A 14,131-nucleotide genomic window follows, 5' to 3' on the forward strand; every position below is an offset into this window, starting at 1 on the left:
AATTGAGAACAATAAAGCATACTCATCAAGTATGAAATTGCAGGCCGAGTGCCACAAATTCATACATGCTGGCAGGCCTGCACTAATATAGAAAGTCCTCCCTGCCTCTCACGCTCCCCTTTAGCCTTTCTTCCTGGGTTTTTGGACCGTGTTGCAACAGGAGTCAATGATCGCACACTTGAAAAGATTTTCCAATTGAGTTTAAAAAAAAAAAAAAACAGTTTGGTTACAACACTGGACTTCTCATTGAGGAAAGTGCACAGTCTATATAGCAGTTGCCGCAGCCCTCTAGAAAGTGAACGTTAAGCTTGTGTGATTGCGAACAAATCATCTAGTGTGGCCAACAGTGGCCTCTATGAGAAGCAATTAGACAGTGAATCTCTACAAGCTCAAACAAGCCTTAAAATTGTGATGTTTTGTCGCGCAAAAGTAAAGAATTAATTTAGAAGTCTGGGCTTCCCTACTGAGACTGCTTCCCCCATGACCTGGATAAGCAGAGGATGGATGGAATTTAGAATGAATGTTAATTATAAATAAAATTAATAATGTATGTGCCCTGACATTGGCTTGTTACCAGTCCAGGGTGTATCTCGCCTGAAGTCAGATGGGATAGGCTCCAGCCTACCCCCGCAACCGTAGTGAGGATAAGCGGCATACAAGATGGATGAATATTAATTCATAGTACATTGGTGGTATTAAGCACTAAACTGATTTTTATATAAGGAATGCATTTCCCTCAATGTAACATCACACGTTGACATTAATTAGTAATACTTTTATTTATAAAAAAAAAAAAAAAAAAGAAACTCATCATTTTCCGTTAAGCAGAAATGGGTCTGGGTTCTTATGGGTTAAAACCTTGCGTTCACTTCCGATGCATATTGTCTTACAGTTGAGTAAATGTGAAGGCAGTCTCCCTTCAGTGAAAGGTGCGTTGTGGTGGAGACGGGCAGCTGCTTTTCTCTGTCGTCTCAGTGAGGTTTAATGGGATTAGTAGTTATCTTACGTCGGTGCAAAGGGGTCAATCACAGGATTAGCATCTTGCTGAAGTTACATCTGTTTTTTTTTTCCTTTGCTCTCATCCCTTTTTAAAATATTTTTGCCAGCCGCCATGCTTTTGACGTCATGCATGTCAGCTGTAATTCCGACTAGTTTTTTCAGCTGGAATAATGGTGATGCATGCCTCCACTGCCTGGCACCTGAAGCCTGTTCAGACCCTAAACCGCTGAATGAAGCTTCTTGAGTGGAGGAGGAGCAGCCTGCACAGTGAAGGGCAGCCGGGACAAAGATCTTGCCTACTGTGGCGGACTCTTGGCAAGTCATCCTCATGCCACTGGTAAATAACAAAGTAGGTGATGACCGCACGCTTGGCAGCAACAAAGCGTTTGTTGATGACAAGGCGCTCGTGGATTCTTTGATTAAGGTAAGCTTTTAATGATATTACATTTATTTAAACACTGTGGCTCATACTTTTTAAGTGCATCACTTTTTACTTTTATTGCTTATTTGGATGACTTGATTTATAAGATAAGTCTCCATATATTAATAGTAAAAATCCTCCAATTTCCTTTTACTTAGCTATGTTTATTATGAAAGTAAGGAAGGACAACAAAGCATGTTCATCCCTGTGGCGAGAAAAGCACTCTCACTGAAAAGAATCTCTTGCTCTGCTGCATCTTTGTGATTAGTCAAGTATCTAGGTTGCCATGCATTGAGGCCGTTGCATGCACTTGGTATAATAGTAAATGTTAACTTGCATTAAATACTAGTGTAGTTCTAGGCTGAGATTTAAGTCTGCCGTTTGTGTGCAGACCTTATCAAAATTTTTACATATGTAAACACACTTTAATTCAGTAATGAGCTTGTCTCATACAATGTACGAATTTTACACACATTCATTTCCACAGTCTGCTGCCTCAGTTTTTATGATGGCAATGTGCATAAACTCCACAATGTTATGAAGAGCGTCCCTCATAGTCGCCACCATTTCTACTGCATTTCAGCCCTGCCACAAAAGGACCAGCTGGCATCATGTTAGTGATTGCCTGGTTAACATAGGTGAGTGTTGACAAGGACAGGCTGGAGATGACTCTTGTCATGCAAATGGAGTGAAAATAACAGACTGGAAGCTTTTAAAAAGGAGGATTGTGCTTGAAATTGTTTTTCCTTCTGTTAAACTATGGTTACCTGCAAGGAAACCTGTGCAGTAATCATTGCTTAGCACAAAAAGGGCTTCACAGGCAACAAGGATATTGCTGCTGGTAGGATTGCAACTAAATCAACCATTTATCAGATCAAGAACTTCCAGGAGAGAGGTTCAGTTGTTGTGAAGAAGGCTTTGGGGCGCCAAAGAAAGTCCAACAAGCAACCAGGACAGTCTCAGGAAGTTGATTCAGCTGCGGGATCAGGGCACCACCAGTGCAGCGCTTGCTCAGGAATGGTAGCAGGCAGGTGTGAGTGCATCTGCTCTGTGAGGCAAAGACTTTTGGAAGATGGACTGGTGTCAAGAAGGGGGGAAATAAGCCACTTCTCTCCAGGAAAATCAGGGACAGACTGGCATTGGGAGTCTTTTTTTCTTTTTTTTTTTCCAATGAATCCTCTTACCGATTGTTTTGGGCGTCCGGAGAAGAAAAGGTGAGCACTACCATCAGTCTTGTCATGCCAACAGTAAAGCATGCTGAAATCATTAATGTGTGGAGTTGCTTCTCACTCACTCACAATTTTGCCTAAGAACACAGCCATGAATAAAGAATAGTACCAAAACAGCCTCTGAGAGCAACGTCTCCCAACCATCCATAATTTTGAGGTAGCAAAGGCATAATTTGAGCCACATTAACGTGCAATAATTACTGTCGCGTGAGCAGGCACATCGTTGCGCTCGGTCTCTCTCTCTCCCAGTTCTACCTGTGAGTGCTGTGGTGCAAGATCGGGTGTGCGTGCTCATGGTACCTCCGGTCTGGTTTTGTGCTCCTGGCTGGAGCTTGCGGGTTGCATGCCTGGAGAGCAGCAAGTCGTACAGGCGTGTTCAGTGGTCAAAATGCGTGCCTGTTTGTCATGCGAGGCGAGGTGTACATGCGTGCGCTCATGGTGCCTCCGGTCGGGTTTTGGGGACGGTGCTTCGAGCTGGAGCTTGCGGGCTGCATGCCTGGAGAGCGGCAAGGCGTACGGGTGTGTTCAGTGGTCAAAATGCATGCCTGTTGTTCATTCTCCGGGAGGGGAGGGCACTGATGTAGTAATACGTTTTTTGTTTTTTTTTTTCCTAATTCTCGCAATCAACCGGCAAAGTCCCATCGACTGGGACCGACGGGTTGGTGACCCCTGTTCTATACAGTATAATAGTGTGTTGGTGTATACTGTAAGTAGAACATGTAAAGTCAAATCAGGTGACAATAAAAAAAAAATTTAAAAAACAGCTGCATTGTCCTTCTGTACCTAATTACTGTAAATGCCCAGCAAGTTTTCTTCTGAATGAACAGTATTTGAGTGAAAAATACTTTTATTGCTATCATTGGTTTGTCTTGGTACAGGTGGTGGCATGCTATCGACATCTGGCCTCATGTGTGGGGGGCTGCACAGACAGCTTGCAGCTACGAGATGAGCTGAGGCAAACGAGGGAGAGGGCCCGAAAGCTGGCCGTGACCATCTGTCAACATCTCACCTTGCATCTTCGTGACAAGAACCTTCCTGCAGAGCAGCGCAAGGAGATGGAGCTCCTGTGGGTGGCTTTCTCCTCCAGCCTGGAGCTGCTGCACGTTGACATGTGCAAGGTTTACAAGATGGGGGACATCTTCTCTCTGGCAAACACTGCTACTTTGGTGCAAACTGGCCTACAAGGTGAAACTCTATTTAATTAAGGAATTTCCAACCCTAGTTGTTTTTTTTTGGACATTTTACATTTCTGCTTGCCCACACAGGAGGGGGCAGTGAAGTGGCCGCTCGGGCCCTCAGTCTTCCAGACCTGAACCAGGGTCTGAACTCCAATATCCCCAACAGCCTGGAGAACCAAGAACACAGGGCCATGGAGGAGGAGATCAGCCAAATTGACCACATGATTGATGACATGGAGTCGAAGGTCAACGTGTTACGTTGGGTGGTTGAGCCCCACGGGGTGCAGTACGCAGACCCCCTCAGCAGCACTGACAGCGCCTCCTTCGCCCTGCTCTCTGTGGACGAGGAGTGGTCTGGCGGACCCCTTCCTCCAGGCCAGCGTGCTCGCTTGGTGGTGCTCTTATTGCTGTGTGCTGCCATTTTAGTGGCAACCATTTTATCTGTCTGCATCTTCTTCTTTTCATGAGCAAAAACACGTTAACCCTTTTTTTCCTTTGGCAATAAACCTCAAAACAAGGTCAATGTTGCAAGTACTGCAGCTCTGTTTTTACGTCACCTTTCACTACTACTTTGTCATTCAATAATACAAAGATGCCACAAATATTCTCAAGTAACAAGCAGTGGAAAGTTTACACTTTATTTCAATACTGTACCATCTCCACCTGAGGTCATATATTTATACATTTTATCAATATGATAACAGTGTACAGCACGTTTGGGATGTAGCACATTTAGTCAGATATTACAATATAGGCACTACAGTATTTTCCGGTTTGTTTCATGTCCTAAATCATGTCCAAACTTTTTCACAGAGGGCTGCAGCTACTTTGATATTTTTCTTTTTTGTAAACCAGCCAATATGCTATACAGAAGGTGTGTGTGTGTGTGTGTGTGTGTGTGTGTAAAAAAAAAAAAAACAAAACAGCCTGCATGTTAGCTATGTGTAAGGCGACGAAGCCTATTAGTGTTAGTTTAAACTTTTTCTGTTTACATTACACTTTTTGCTCTTTTTCAGCTTTTGCTGTTATTTTTCTTGCTTAATTGTACTTTTAGAATGTGTTGCAGGCCAATAAAAAGGCCAGGCAAAGGTATTTAAGTTACTGTATGTTCTTGATGCTGATCTTAACCTTAAGTATTGATAAGATCTTAAGTATTGTACAATGCTTCATTCGACAAAATATTACATTATACTTTATTTTTGAAAGGATGGACCGGATATGAGGAAGTGGTGACTATTTTAATGGCGGAAGTAGACCGAGACCTTTTTTTTTATTATTTAAAGGTTTAAAGGACAGCGTTTGTGTACGTAACTGCGATAGATAGACTGGTTGATTAAGTAATTGCGCAAGTGTTCGGCCAAATATGACCGAGAAATGAACATTTATTTTGAAAACTATCGGATATGCTTCAGTTTTGACTAATTTAATGGCGAAAGTATACCTTTTCATCAGATTGTGATAGAGGAAATATGTTTCTAAATGTAACTAATGTTGTGACAAATATATAAATCGATAGATGGAAAGGTAGATTTATTGACTGAGAAAGTAATTGTACTTTTATTCAACAAAATGGCAATTGGGTTTTGTTTTGAAAGGAAATGCCGGATATACGGAAGTGTTGACTAAGTTAAAGGCGGAAGTAGAGGTGACCGTCAAACATTCAAGCAGAGTATCGGTTTTGACAATGGTCTTAAAACAGTGTCACGTGCGTTTCAAAGTTTTTGCTCTCAAACACAATGAAAAGCGGTTCACCCTGGCTAAAACTCAAGACGGAGCCAACTTTTTCTCGACGGAACGAAGTTGTACATACGTCAATGGCTGGTCGAGTTTCCCGAGTTCTTCATCCGGCAACCATCGTAAGATGCGACAAGCTGGACTCAGAGCGGTGAACCTGTCTGCAAGAGGTAACGTTTCTAAACTAGACATTCATTATACAAAGTAGTGTAAGAATGGCAACTGAAAACTTGCCTTCGCTGACATTTGAGTGACGTCATAGGAAAACGGATTAGACCTGCGTTTGAGGATTTCACGGGCGGGCGATACTGCAAATTTTGATATCGATTTGATACCAAGTACAGTAACCGCAAAGAAAATCCATAACATTTTTCTTGACAAAAAAATAGTGCAACATAGTAAACAAAAGCAGTAACTACTTTTGACTCTCGTTCAGATCCTTTGGCCTTTTACCCCCAAAGCCCTCCTAGGTTTAAAAACCTATGTGAGTTTTTTTTCTATGAGTAGTATAAATACAACAATGTAATATCATTTACACAACAAATAACAAACACATGACTGTAGTATCTCTCCAATACTGATACTACCTTAATGATACTATCAATATTTGGATCGCAGGTATGGATTGTAATTTATTATCCAGTTAATTTCAATTAATTAGATTAGTCCAGCATCATAATACAATATAATACTTGTACTCCCAACAACATGTCTTGAAAATTGTATGATGTACATTTTTTATGTATGATGTCTGTATGATGTAAATAGTGATGTATCATGATTTTGAGGTAAATGTCGTCATCTGTATTTATAACCCAGCGTTTCCCCTACCATAGTATTAGGGCAGGGGTGTTTTTCATAATATTACGACTTTTAAAAAAGTATTTTTCTTCAATATTTCAACTTTATGCTTCTAAAATGATGCTATTTTTCCATTTTGCAAAGTTATTAAAATTAGGACTTTTTTTTGTTAGATTACCACTTTGTTCTCTTAATATTTTGACTTTATTCATGTAAAATGTCTGCTTCTGCTGATTTTTCCATTATTATTATAATTTTTTAAAGTTTTCTTGTTAAGTTACTTTTATAGAATGTGCTGCGGGCCAACAAAAAAGCAGCTGCGGGCTGCAAATGGCCCCTGGGCTGCACTTTGGACAAGCCTGCATTAGGGGATTGAGAGCGGCGTCTTTATTTTGACTTTGTGGATTAAGTTGTTGTCTTTTCTCATGGAAATTACTCACTATTTTGTTGTTTTCCAAAGTCAAAATGTGAAAATGTGATACTTGTGTTTTATTTACATAACTCAAGTATAATTAGTATTTATTTCAAGGTTAGAGCCACCAAACATCAGGACGTGAGCTCCCAAGCTACCCTGGTCTAGAGACAGCCCTGGTTCTTCTGCTTGAATGTTTTCAGGAGAAACCTTTGCCCAGATCTTTGCCGGTGTTGACATAATACACCATCAAGGGGCACCTTGGAGCATAAGTTTACAACACAAACGTTACTTCAGCCTGGTCATAAAGTCAGCAGCAGCAGCTACAGAGTTAGCTGAAATCCTCCTGTTATGTTCTCTCACCTGATTTCAGAGCAGACTTCTGTCAGCACCATCCAGTTCGACGTAAAACCTGATGTTCCCAAAGTCCGGAAGCTGTTCTTTGATACGCATGCGGTGGTTCGACTCCTTGAGGAAAATGGTGTGAGCTAGCCGCCTCTTGTTATTGTTTTGCGGCGTCACTCTGCTGTGTTTAAAAAAGGGTTTCTGTTCTCATTTAACAGGCTTCACCACTCAGCAGGCTGAGGCGCTGGTTAAGGTGCTCGTGAAGATGACCAGCTCCAACATGGACGCCATCTACAGTGACATGGTAACCAAAGTACAGCAGGTAAGCTATTAACAACAAAACCATAAGCCCCTTTTTCACCAAATCAGAGACCATTAGTTCTTGGTTCAGTGGAACCCGCCTAAAAAGTGCCCTCCAAAATATTTGAACAGTGAGATAAATTTGTTTATTTTTGCTGGATCTGGATCAGATGCACAGTTTAGAAGATAGCACCTTTTGTTTGAAACCACCCATTTTTACTGTAAGTATTGGAACACGTTACTGACAGGTGTGTTTTGTAGCCCAGGTGTGTCCTATTGCATTGCTTATTCAATCAATAAATAGCACGGAATGTCTACGCTCGCTTTCGGATTGGGTCGGATAGGTTTTGCCTTTGTAGACTGCATTTAGAGGTGAAAACAACATGAAAACCAGAGAACTGTCTGTGGGTGGAAACACAAGCAACCATTGTACAAACATTGGGCCTCATTCACGAAACGTTCTTACGCACAAATGTGTTCTTAAAGCCTTCTTACGTAGATTTTTGGCATTCACGAAACGTGTTCTTAACTCACAGTTCTTAGATCTAAGAATAAATTCTACGAACACTCAAGGAGGACTCTTACGCACAAGCAAAGCTTGCACTTTCAATGCGCAATCACCCTCATGATGGATTTTGCAACCTGATCCCAAAAAATGTAGTGCAAATAAAATATCCCAACAATTATTTATCATCAAAACAACTAAAATATACTCCATGGATAAATATATATTCAAATCCCAATTCATCAAAAAAAAAAAAAGTACCTGGGTGGACGTGCGCTGTGCAGAGAGAGAATGTATAGGGACCATTAGATTTATTTGCTGAAAGCGACGAATATTTGATGTCCCGCTTCAGGCTTCAGGCTTCCCTCTCTGTTCTTGCAGGTGTGCAGGATCATCAGAATAACATCGCAATGAAACGTGGTGTGTCTATTGCGCACGTAGCACCCCCAGATAACGACATGCGCCCCCAGCCACGTCTTGTGCCAGAGCACGGGGCTGCTGTATTAATTAGGCAGCTTCTAATCAAATGTAACCACAGAAAAAATAAATTGTCACACACAAACTATGTATTTTTACTTTATTTTTCTATCATGATTGTGTAAATATTTTGTAGAGTTTCCGAAATGGTTTGGTTTCTGATTGATGGCCCACCTCCCGTTTCCTCCAGATCCCTCCGGTGCAGTCCAATCTTTTTTTTTGAGTCTATTTTAAGTCAAAACAGTTCTTTTTAACCTCTGCGGTGGTGCGTTTCTCCGTGGAAACGGCATTTATGTTTCCTGCAATGGTGCTCCATGCCGACTCTTTTTGGATGGCCTGATGACCGGTGGATACACGTGAAAATAAGGTGGTCTTGTGTTCGCTCACTCCTTGTAAAAGCACCTCTATTTCAGTAGAATTGAAGTTTTTCTTCTGTTTGTTGTCCAGCTGCTCCTCAGTCTTGCCCTTGCGCGTTGCCATCTCCGCCTCCAGCTGCCTGTTGCGCACGGCACATTTTTTACCTTATATAGGAAATAATTGGCGGTGACCTATGCAAATTAGGCCTTACATGCACATGCATCGCAGTTGGAATTCATCAACCTAAGAACACCGGTGCGAACGATTATCCCTACTTAAGAACGTGTCGTGAATGTGGCGCAGTTTCCAACCGGCGCCTTCTTAAGTACACTTCTTAAGAACACTTTTAAGAAGATGTTCGTGAATGAGGCCCATTGGTCATAGCCAGTACAAGCATTTGGAATGTTCTGAAGAAGAAAGAAACCACTGGTGTACTAAGTTCAGACATCCAACAGGTAAATCAAGGACAACATCAGCTGGTGAGGAGAGAAACATTGTAAGAGCTGTAAAGAAAGACCACAAAACAACTGTTAGTGACATCAGCAACACCAGGAGTGATGGTATTATTATTATCTACTGTTCATAGAAGACTACGCTAACACTCATGTCTGTACTTTTTGGCAAATTCAAGCCTGACCTGAGTGGTTTGCGTCTTCTTGCGATGTCATTGTACTTTTGTTCATGAAGTCTTGTATGAAAAATAGTGATACCTTCAGTCCTGCCCATGATCCGGTAACATTGGCCAACTGATATTCTTGTTTATTTGTGAAAAGTTGACATCACGGTAAAAGAAGGATCATGTGATCATTCATTACACAAGACGTGACCTGACATTTAGTTTGAGGGCAGAGCTGTTGCCTGTGTCAGGATCGGTTGATATCCAAAATGAAGTGCTGGACAATATCAGTAAGAAAGCCGATATCAAGCATCTCTACAAATAAAACCATTTCCTTCCACTGCCAAAGCATTTGCCACAAGTGGGAGCAATTTGTTTCACAATTTGTTCCATGTTCCGTATGGGATTGTGTTTCTTTTTTTAGGAGATTATGTTGCAGCGTGTGATGTCCCAAATAGCAGCCTTAAAGAAGGATATGATCATCCTGGAGAAGAGCGAGTTTTCCACATTATTGGCGGAGAATGAGGTAAGGATGTTGGTCGTTAAATATCAAGATTACCCACAAAACTGAGTGTACTGTTGGGACCCCATTCCCACAACATTATTTTATTCTGTAAAATTAGGCTAGGGGTCTCAAGGACAGGTTACAATGTAATTCAAACAGGAGTAGATACAAACACTAATGCCAGCACTGGAGAGAGCAATTAGCGGTTTAGCTTTAGCGAAGTCCAGTCCAGATCTCTGAAGAGGAACCCAGTTCCACTCTCTTGACTTCTGTCAGAGAGGCGGTACGATGGGTGTAAACTGTTTTAAGATGTTAGACACCAGCCCGTCTCAGTTGGACAGCTAATCTCTCCTCATACAGAGAGGCATGTCTAGAAACGCTGTGTATCAGAGCTATGAGAGCGGATAGCTATGAGAGCTAAGAGTGTATTTTTATCAGCCAAAATGGCCTCGTGATGATGTGTCATCTTTCTGCTATCAACAAGCCTTCAGCATGTCTTGTACAAAGTGGTGGGAGCATATTCCATTCCTAACAGCACCATCAACATACTCTGGGTAAAATAATACCAAATGACAAGAAACTTTATGATCGTGTGTCATGTTGCTGCTATAGGCAAGCCTTCAACATTTCAACATGTCTTGTTCAAAGCGGAGGGAAAATATTCCATTCCTGACAATACCATCACCATACTCAAGACCAAATGACAAGACAGTTTATGATCGTGCGTCATGTTTCTGCAATCAACAACCCTTCGACATGCCTTGTTCAAAGCGGTGGGAAAATACTCCATTCCTAACAGCTTCATCACCGTACTCTGGGTAAAATAATACCAAATGACAAGACACTTGTCATTGTGCACAGCAGCAAGGTTATGCATGTATTAGAAAATAAAGTACAAATGGTATAAATAGACGGATTGTCAGCATAGGTAAACGGGATCGACTACCACTGTATTTTGGTGACCTAATTAACGACAATAGAAGGGCAGGATATAAGATATTAGCACACGAGCCCGCCACAGAACCTGAACAGATCACATGACTGAAGCGTTTTTAATATGTTCACATTCCAGAAGCTGAAGATCGAGTTATGGCAGCTTAAGGTCCAACTTGCTGTAAGTGAGAACGGGATGAATCATTTCTTCTCATGTTACCTACATAAATATACATCATTTACAGCTATTATTATTATTATTATTATTATTTAATATCCTTCTCTCTTTCAGGATGTAATGAACAAAATCCGCTCGGACACTGTTTTGGACATGAACTTGGAGAAGAGCCGTGTGAAAGAACTGGTAATTCCCCAGCTGGATGTATTTTTGAATGAATTTAGCATAAAATGACATCTGCCCATCCTTTTTTTTATTTTCAGAAAGCAGATCATGAGCGGAAGCTTCTGGAAACACGGACTGAAATTCTAGAAATGGTTTGTACATGTACTTAGAAGGGTTGGCCTCATACCACTTCTTCATGTCTGACACCGATACTGCAACGCTGTACTGTATATCTGCCGATACCAACCTTATTCTCTCCTTTCTTATTGTAGTGTTAGAACTTTGCTTAATACAGTAATCCCTCGTTTATCGCAGTTAATCGGTTCCACACCCGACTGTGATAATTTCCGCAAATTAAATTTATAAATTCAATATTCATAAAAAAAACTTGTTGACGACTTTCTAAATACGGTTTTTAACATCATTAGAGCCCTCTAGACATGCAATAATAACAATATTGTCACCTTTACACTTGTATTACCCAATATACTTGTAGTAGACACAAAAGACAGAAACACATAATATAGACTCACACTTAGCATTATACTTCCTGTGGTGGCTATTGTCTCATCAGTGTAACTTTACTGACACCTAGTGACCAGTGTAATATACTACATGTCAACAACATGTATCTGAATGCCTTATATTTGTGTTTTAGTTCATTTAGACATTTTTGTGCTTGAAAATGCTTCATTTAGGCCAGAAATATGTCAAATTTACCTGCTTTAGTGACTGGCTGGAAAGAAAACCTGCGGTGTCTCGGCCCTCCATGGCACGAGTTTGACACCCCTGCCTTACGTGATGGTTGCAAGTCAAGAAGTGCATCAACAATTTTCCTACCAGGAATCTCAGGGAAATTTGGTCACTGACTATAAACAAAGTGCCTAACCTGGAAGTTCCTAAAAATGAACACACGTAGCTTTTATAGCATTTTTAATTGGCCACCAGACCAACTTTGTACAAAAGTTTCAATGTGAGTCTTGGAAAAAGGAAAGGAATTTCAGATAATTCCCACTCAATGTGGCCTATTCTTCAGTGACATAGCAAGAAAAACATATAATGCATATCTACTTGAAAATGTACAAATGACTTCATCATGAGGGGCAGATCCAATCCAAATTTGACCGGGATCGGCCCATCCCTAGTCATCATGTCACGTCCGCATTCCCTCTTTCACCCTTTTGAATGAAGTCAAAATGCTTTGTCTTATCTTTTATCTGACACTTTTCGTCACCGGCTTTGTCCTGTTTGTTTTTCCCTCCCAGACTGCCGAGCAAGACCGTCACCTGACTCAGACCAACATGAAAATAGACACTGAAGTGGCGGGTTTGAAAACCATGCTGGAGTCGCATAAACTGGACACTATAAAATACCTGGCGGGTAGGACGTGACATCATCACTAATTACAGTTGAAAAGCTTAATTTTTTTTACGGCGAGGGGCACATAGAGAAAAATGAAAGGGTGCTTAGTGCTACTTTTATACATTTTTTACGTTAAAGATGCTACAAGAACGCATTTTTAAGTAGAAAATGTATAGGTGGATTTATATATGTTTCAATTTTTGCGTCTCACAGCAACTGTGGTGCATTCAAGGACTGCCAAACCGTCTGAAATCTTAACGCTTGACGAGAAAACATTAGCAGCGAAGCATAAAGACATAAACATGTAAAAATTGTGGGCCTTTCTAACATGTATGCTGTACATTTGACCTCTATCATGTATTTCTACATTATTATTAAATGAACAGACAAAAAATGGTAAAATTATTTATGAACAAAAATCAGCAAATTTGCAGCTCCATGAATGCTGAATTGAATGTGTGGGGATGGACTGTATTTAATTATGTTGTATTATTTTGTATTTACAAGACACCAGGGGCCAATAAACAAGATTTGACACCCCCGTTTTAAATATTGGAACTACTGAAACACAATTTGGATGTGTTGTAAACTGAAGTTAAAATATTCTCATCTAGACTAAACATTACTTTTTTTTCCTTCGACAGGTTCAGTGTTCACGTGTCTCACCGTAGTTTTAGGTTTCTATCGTATTTGGATGTAACCCGCACTCGAGTGAACTGCAGGTTGACCTTCAACACGTTCACTCACAACATCTCTTTCATCACTTACCTCATTTTGATGGACTCTCAGGAGGAAACGCACACAATTCAGACTCCAGCAACTGTCTTCCATTCATGTTTGCAGGCCCAGATGAGCAACGCTGTTCAGTGGAGTTGCAAATGTATTTTTACTTTTACTTGTATGAATAAATATGTCACATTTACAGTGGGAGAAATAAGTAATTGGTCCCTGCTGATTTTGGAAGTTGACCCCCTTAGAAAGATGTGAACAGTCCATATTTTTGGTAGCGTTCTTTCACAGGAAAATAGAATATCATGAAAAAAGCATAAAAAAAAGGTTGTATTCATGAATTTATATTTGATCAGATGTAGTATTGGTTCACTCGTCTCAACAGACACTCTCCAGATCAAGACTGTTTTGAGGCTGTCGCTTGGCAACGTGACGTTTCAGCTTCCTCCATAGATTTTCTATAGGATTATGTACAGACACTGGCTAGGCCACTCCAGGATCTCAATGTGTTGCTTCTTGAGTCACACTTTTGTTGTCTTTGCTGTATGTTTTGGACCATTGTCCGTCTTCCACGACCCATCTGCAGGGAAAATTGTTGACTGGTCAGGTCTTTGTGTGGGGTGTAAGCGTGCAGGGGATCAAATACTTATCTCCACCACTGTGCAAGTGTGGTATATATATGGTGGTCGAGCAACAGACTGAATTCATCCGTATGTAAATCTGATCTTATTTTAACTTTGTTTTATCTGTCATTTTATTGTATGTGTAATAAAAACTATTGTAATGTATCACGTTTGAAAGACTATGTATATTTAATTTTTACTTTTTATAATTATTGATGTTAATAATAGATTTCATCATATAATCGTATGTGAATTATTTTAC

General features: G+C 40.6%; 2 protein-coding genes across 2 annotated transcripts; both read left to right on the top strand.

Moving 5' to 3' along the window:
• Nucleotides 1-869: 869 nt before the first annotated feature.
• rgs9bp (regulator of G protein signaling 9 binding protein) lies at nt 870-4,727 on the top strand. Its single transcript, XM_054766220.1, has 3 exons — nt 870-1,423; nt 3,528-3,834; nt 3,915-4,727. The coding sequence occupies exons 1-3, from the start codon at nt 1,328-1,330 to the stop codon at nt 4,292-4,294; spliced, it is 783 nt and encodes a 260-aa protein (XP_054622195.1). The 5' UTR covers nt 870-1,327; the 3' UTR covers nt 4,295-4,727.
• A 114-nt stretch (nt 4,728-4,841) lies between these two features.
• On the top strand, nt 4,842-14,034 carry mcur1 (mitochondrial calcium uniporter regulator 1). The gene is made up of 9 exons (XM_054766219.1): nt 4,842-5,731; nt 7,148-7,255; nt 7,338-7,441; nt 9,799-9,900; nt 10,952-10,993; nt 11,105-11,176; nt 11,254-11,307; nt 12,421-12,535; nt 13,162-14,034. The coding sequence occupies exons 1-9, from the start codon at nt 5,512-5,514 to the stop codon at nt 13,215-13,217; spliced, it is 873 nt and encodes a 290-aa protein (XP_054622194.1). The 5' UTR covers nt 4,842-5,511; the 3' UTR covers nt 13,218-14,034.
• Nucleotides 14,035-14,131: the final 97 nt, after the last annotated feature.

This window comes from Dunckerocampus dactyliophorus, chromosome 21 (assembly GCF_027744805.1).
Source record: "Dunckerocampus dactyliophorus isolate RoL2022-P2 chromosome 21, RoL_Ddac_1.1, whole genome shotgun sequence".
Taxonomy (NCBI): domain Eukaryota; kingdom Metazoa; phylum Chordata; class Actinopteri; order Syngnathiformes; family Syngnathidae; genus Dunckerocampus; species Dunckerocampus dactyliophorus.

Coding starts and splice junctions, on each gene's coding strand:
- mcur1 (XM_054766219.1), top strand. CDS start 5,512: ATGGTCTTAAAACAGTGTCACGTGCGTTTCAAAGTTTTTGCTCTCAAA. Junction 5,732..7,147: donor GGTGAACCTGTCTGCAAGAG/GTAACGTTTCTA, acceptor ACCTGATTTCAG/AGCAGACTTCTGTCAGCACC. Junction 11,308..12,420: donor GGACTGAAATTCTAGAAATG/GTTTGTACATGT, acceptor TTTCCCTCCCAG/ACTGCCGAGCAAGACCGTCA.
- rgs9bp (XM_054766220.1), top strand. CDS start 1,328: ATGCCACTGGTAAATAACAAAGTAGGTGATGACCGCACGCTTGGCAGC. Junction 1,424..3,527: donor TCGTGGATTCTTTGATTAAG/GTAAGCTTTTAA, acceptor GTCTTGGTACAG/GTGGTGGCATGCTATCGACA. Junction 3,835..3,914: donor GGTGCAAACTGGCCTACAAG/GTGAAACTCTAT, acceptor TTGCCCACACAG/GAGGGGGCAGTGAAGTGGCC.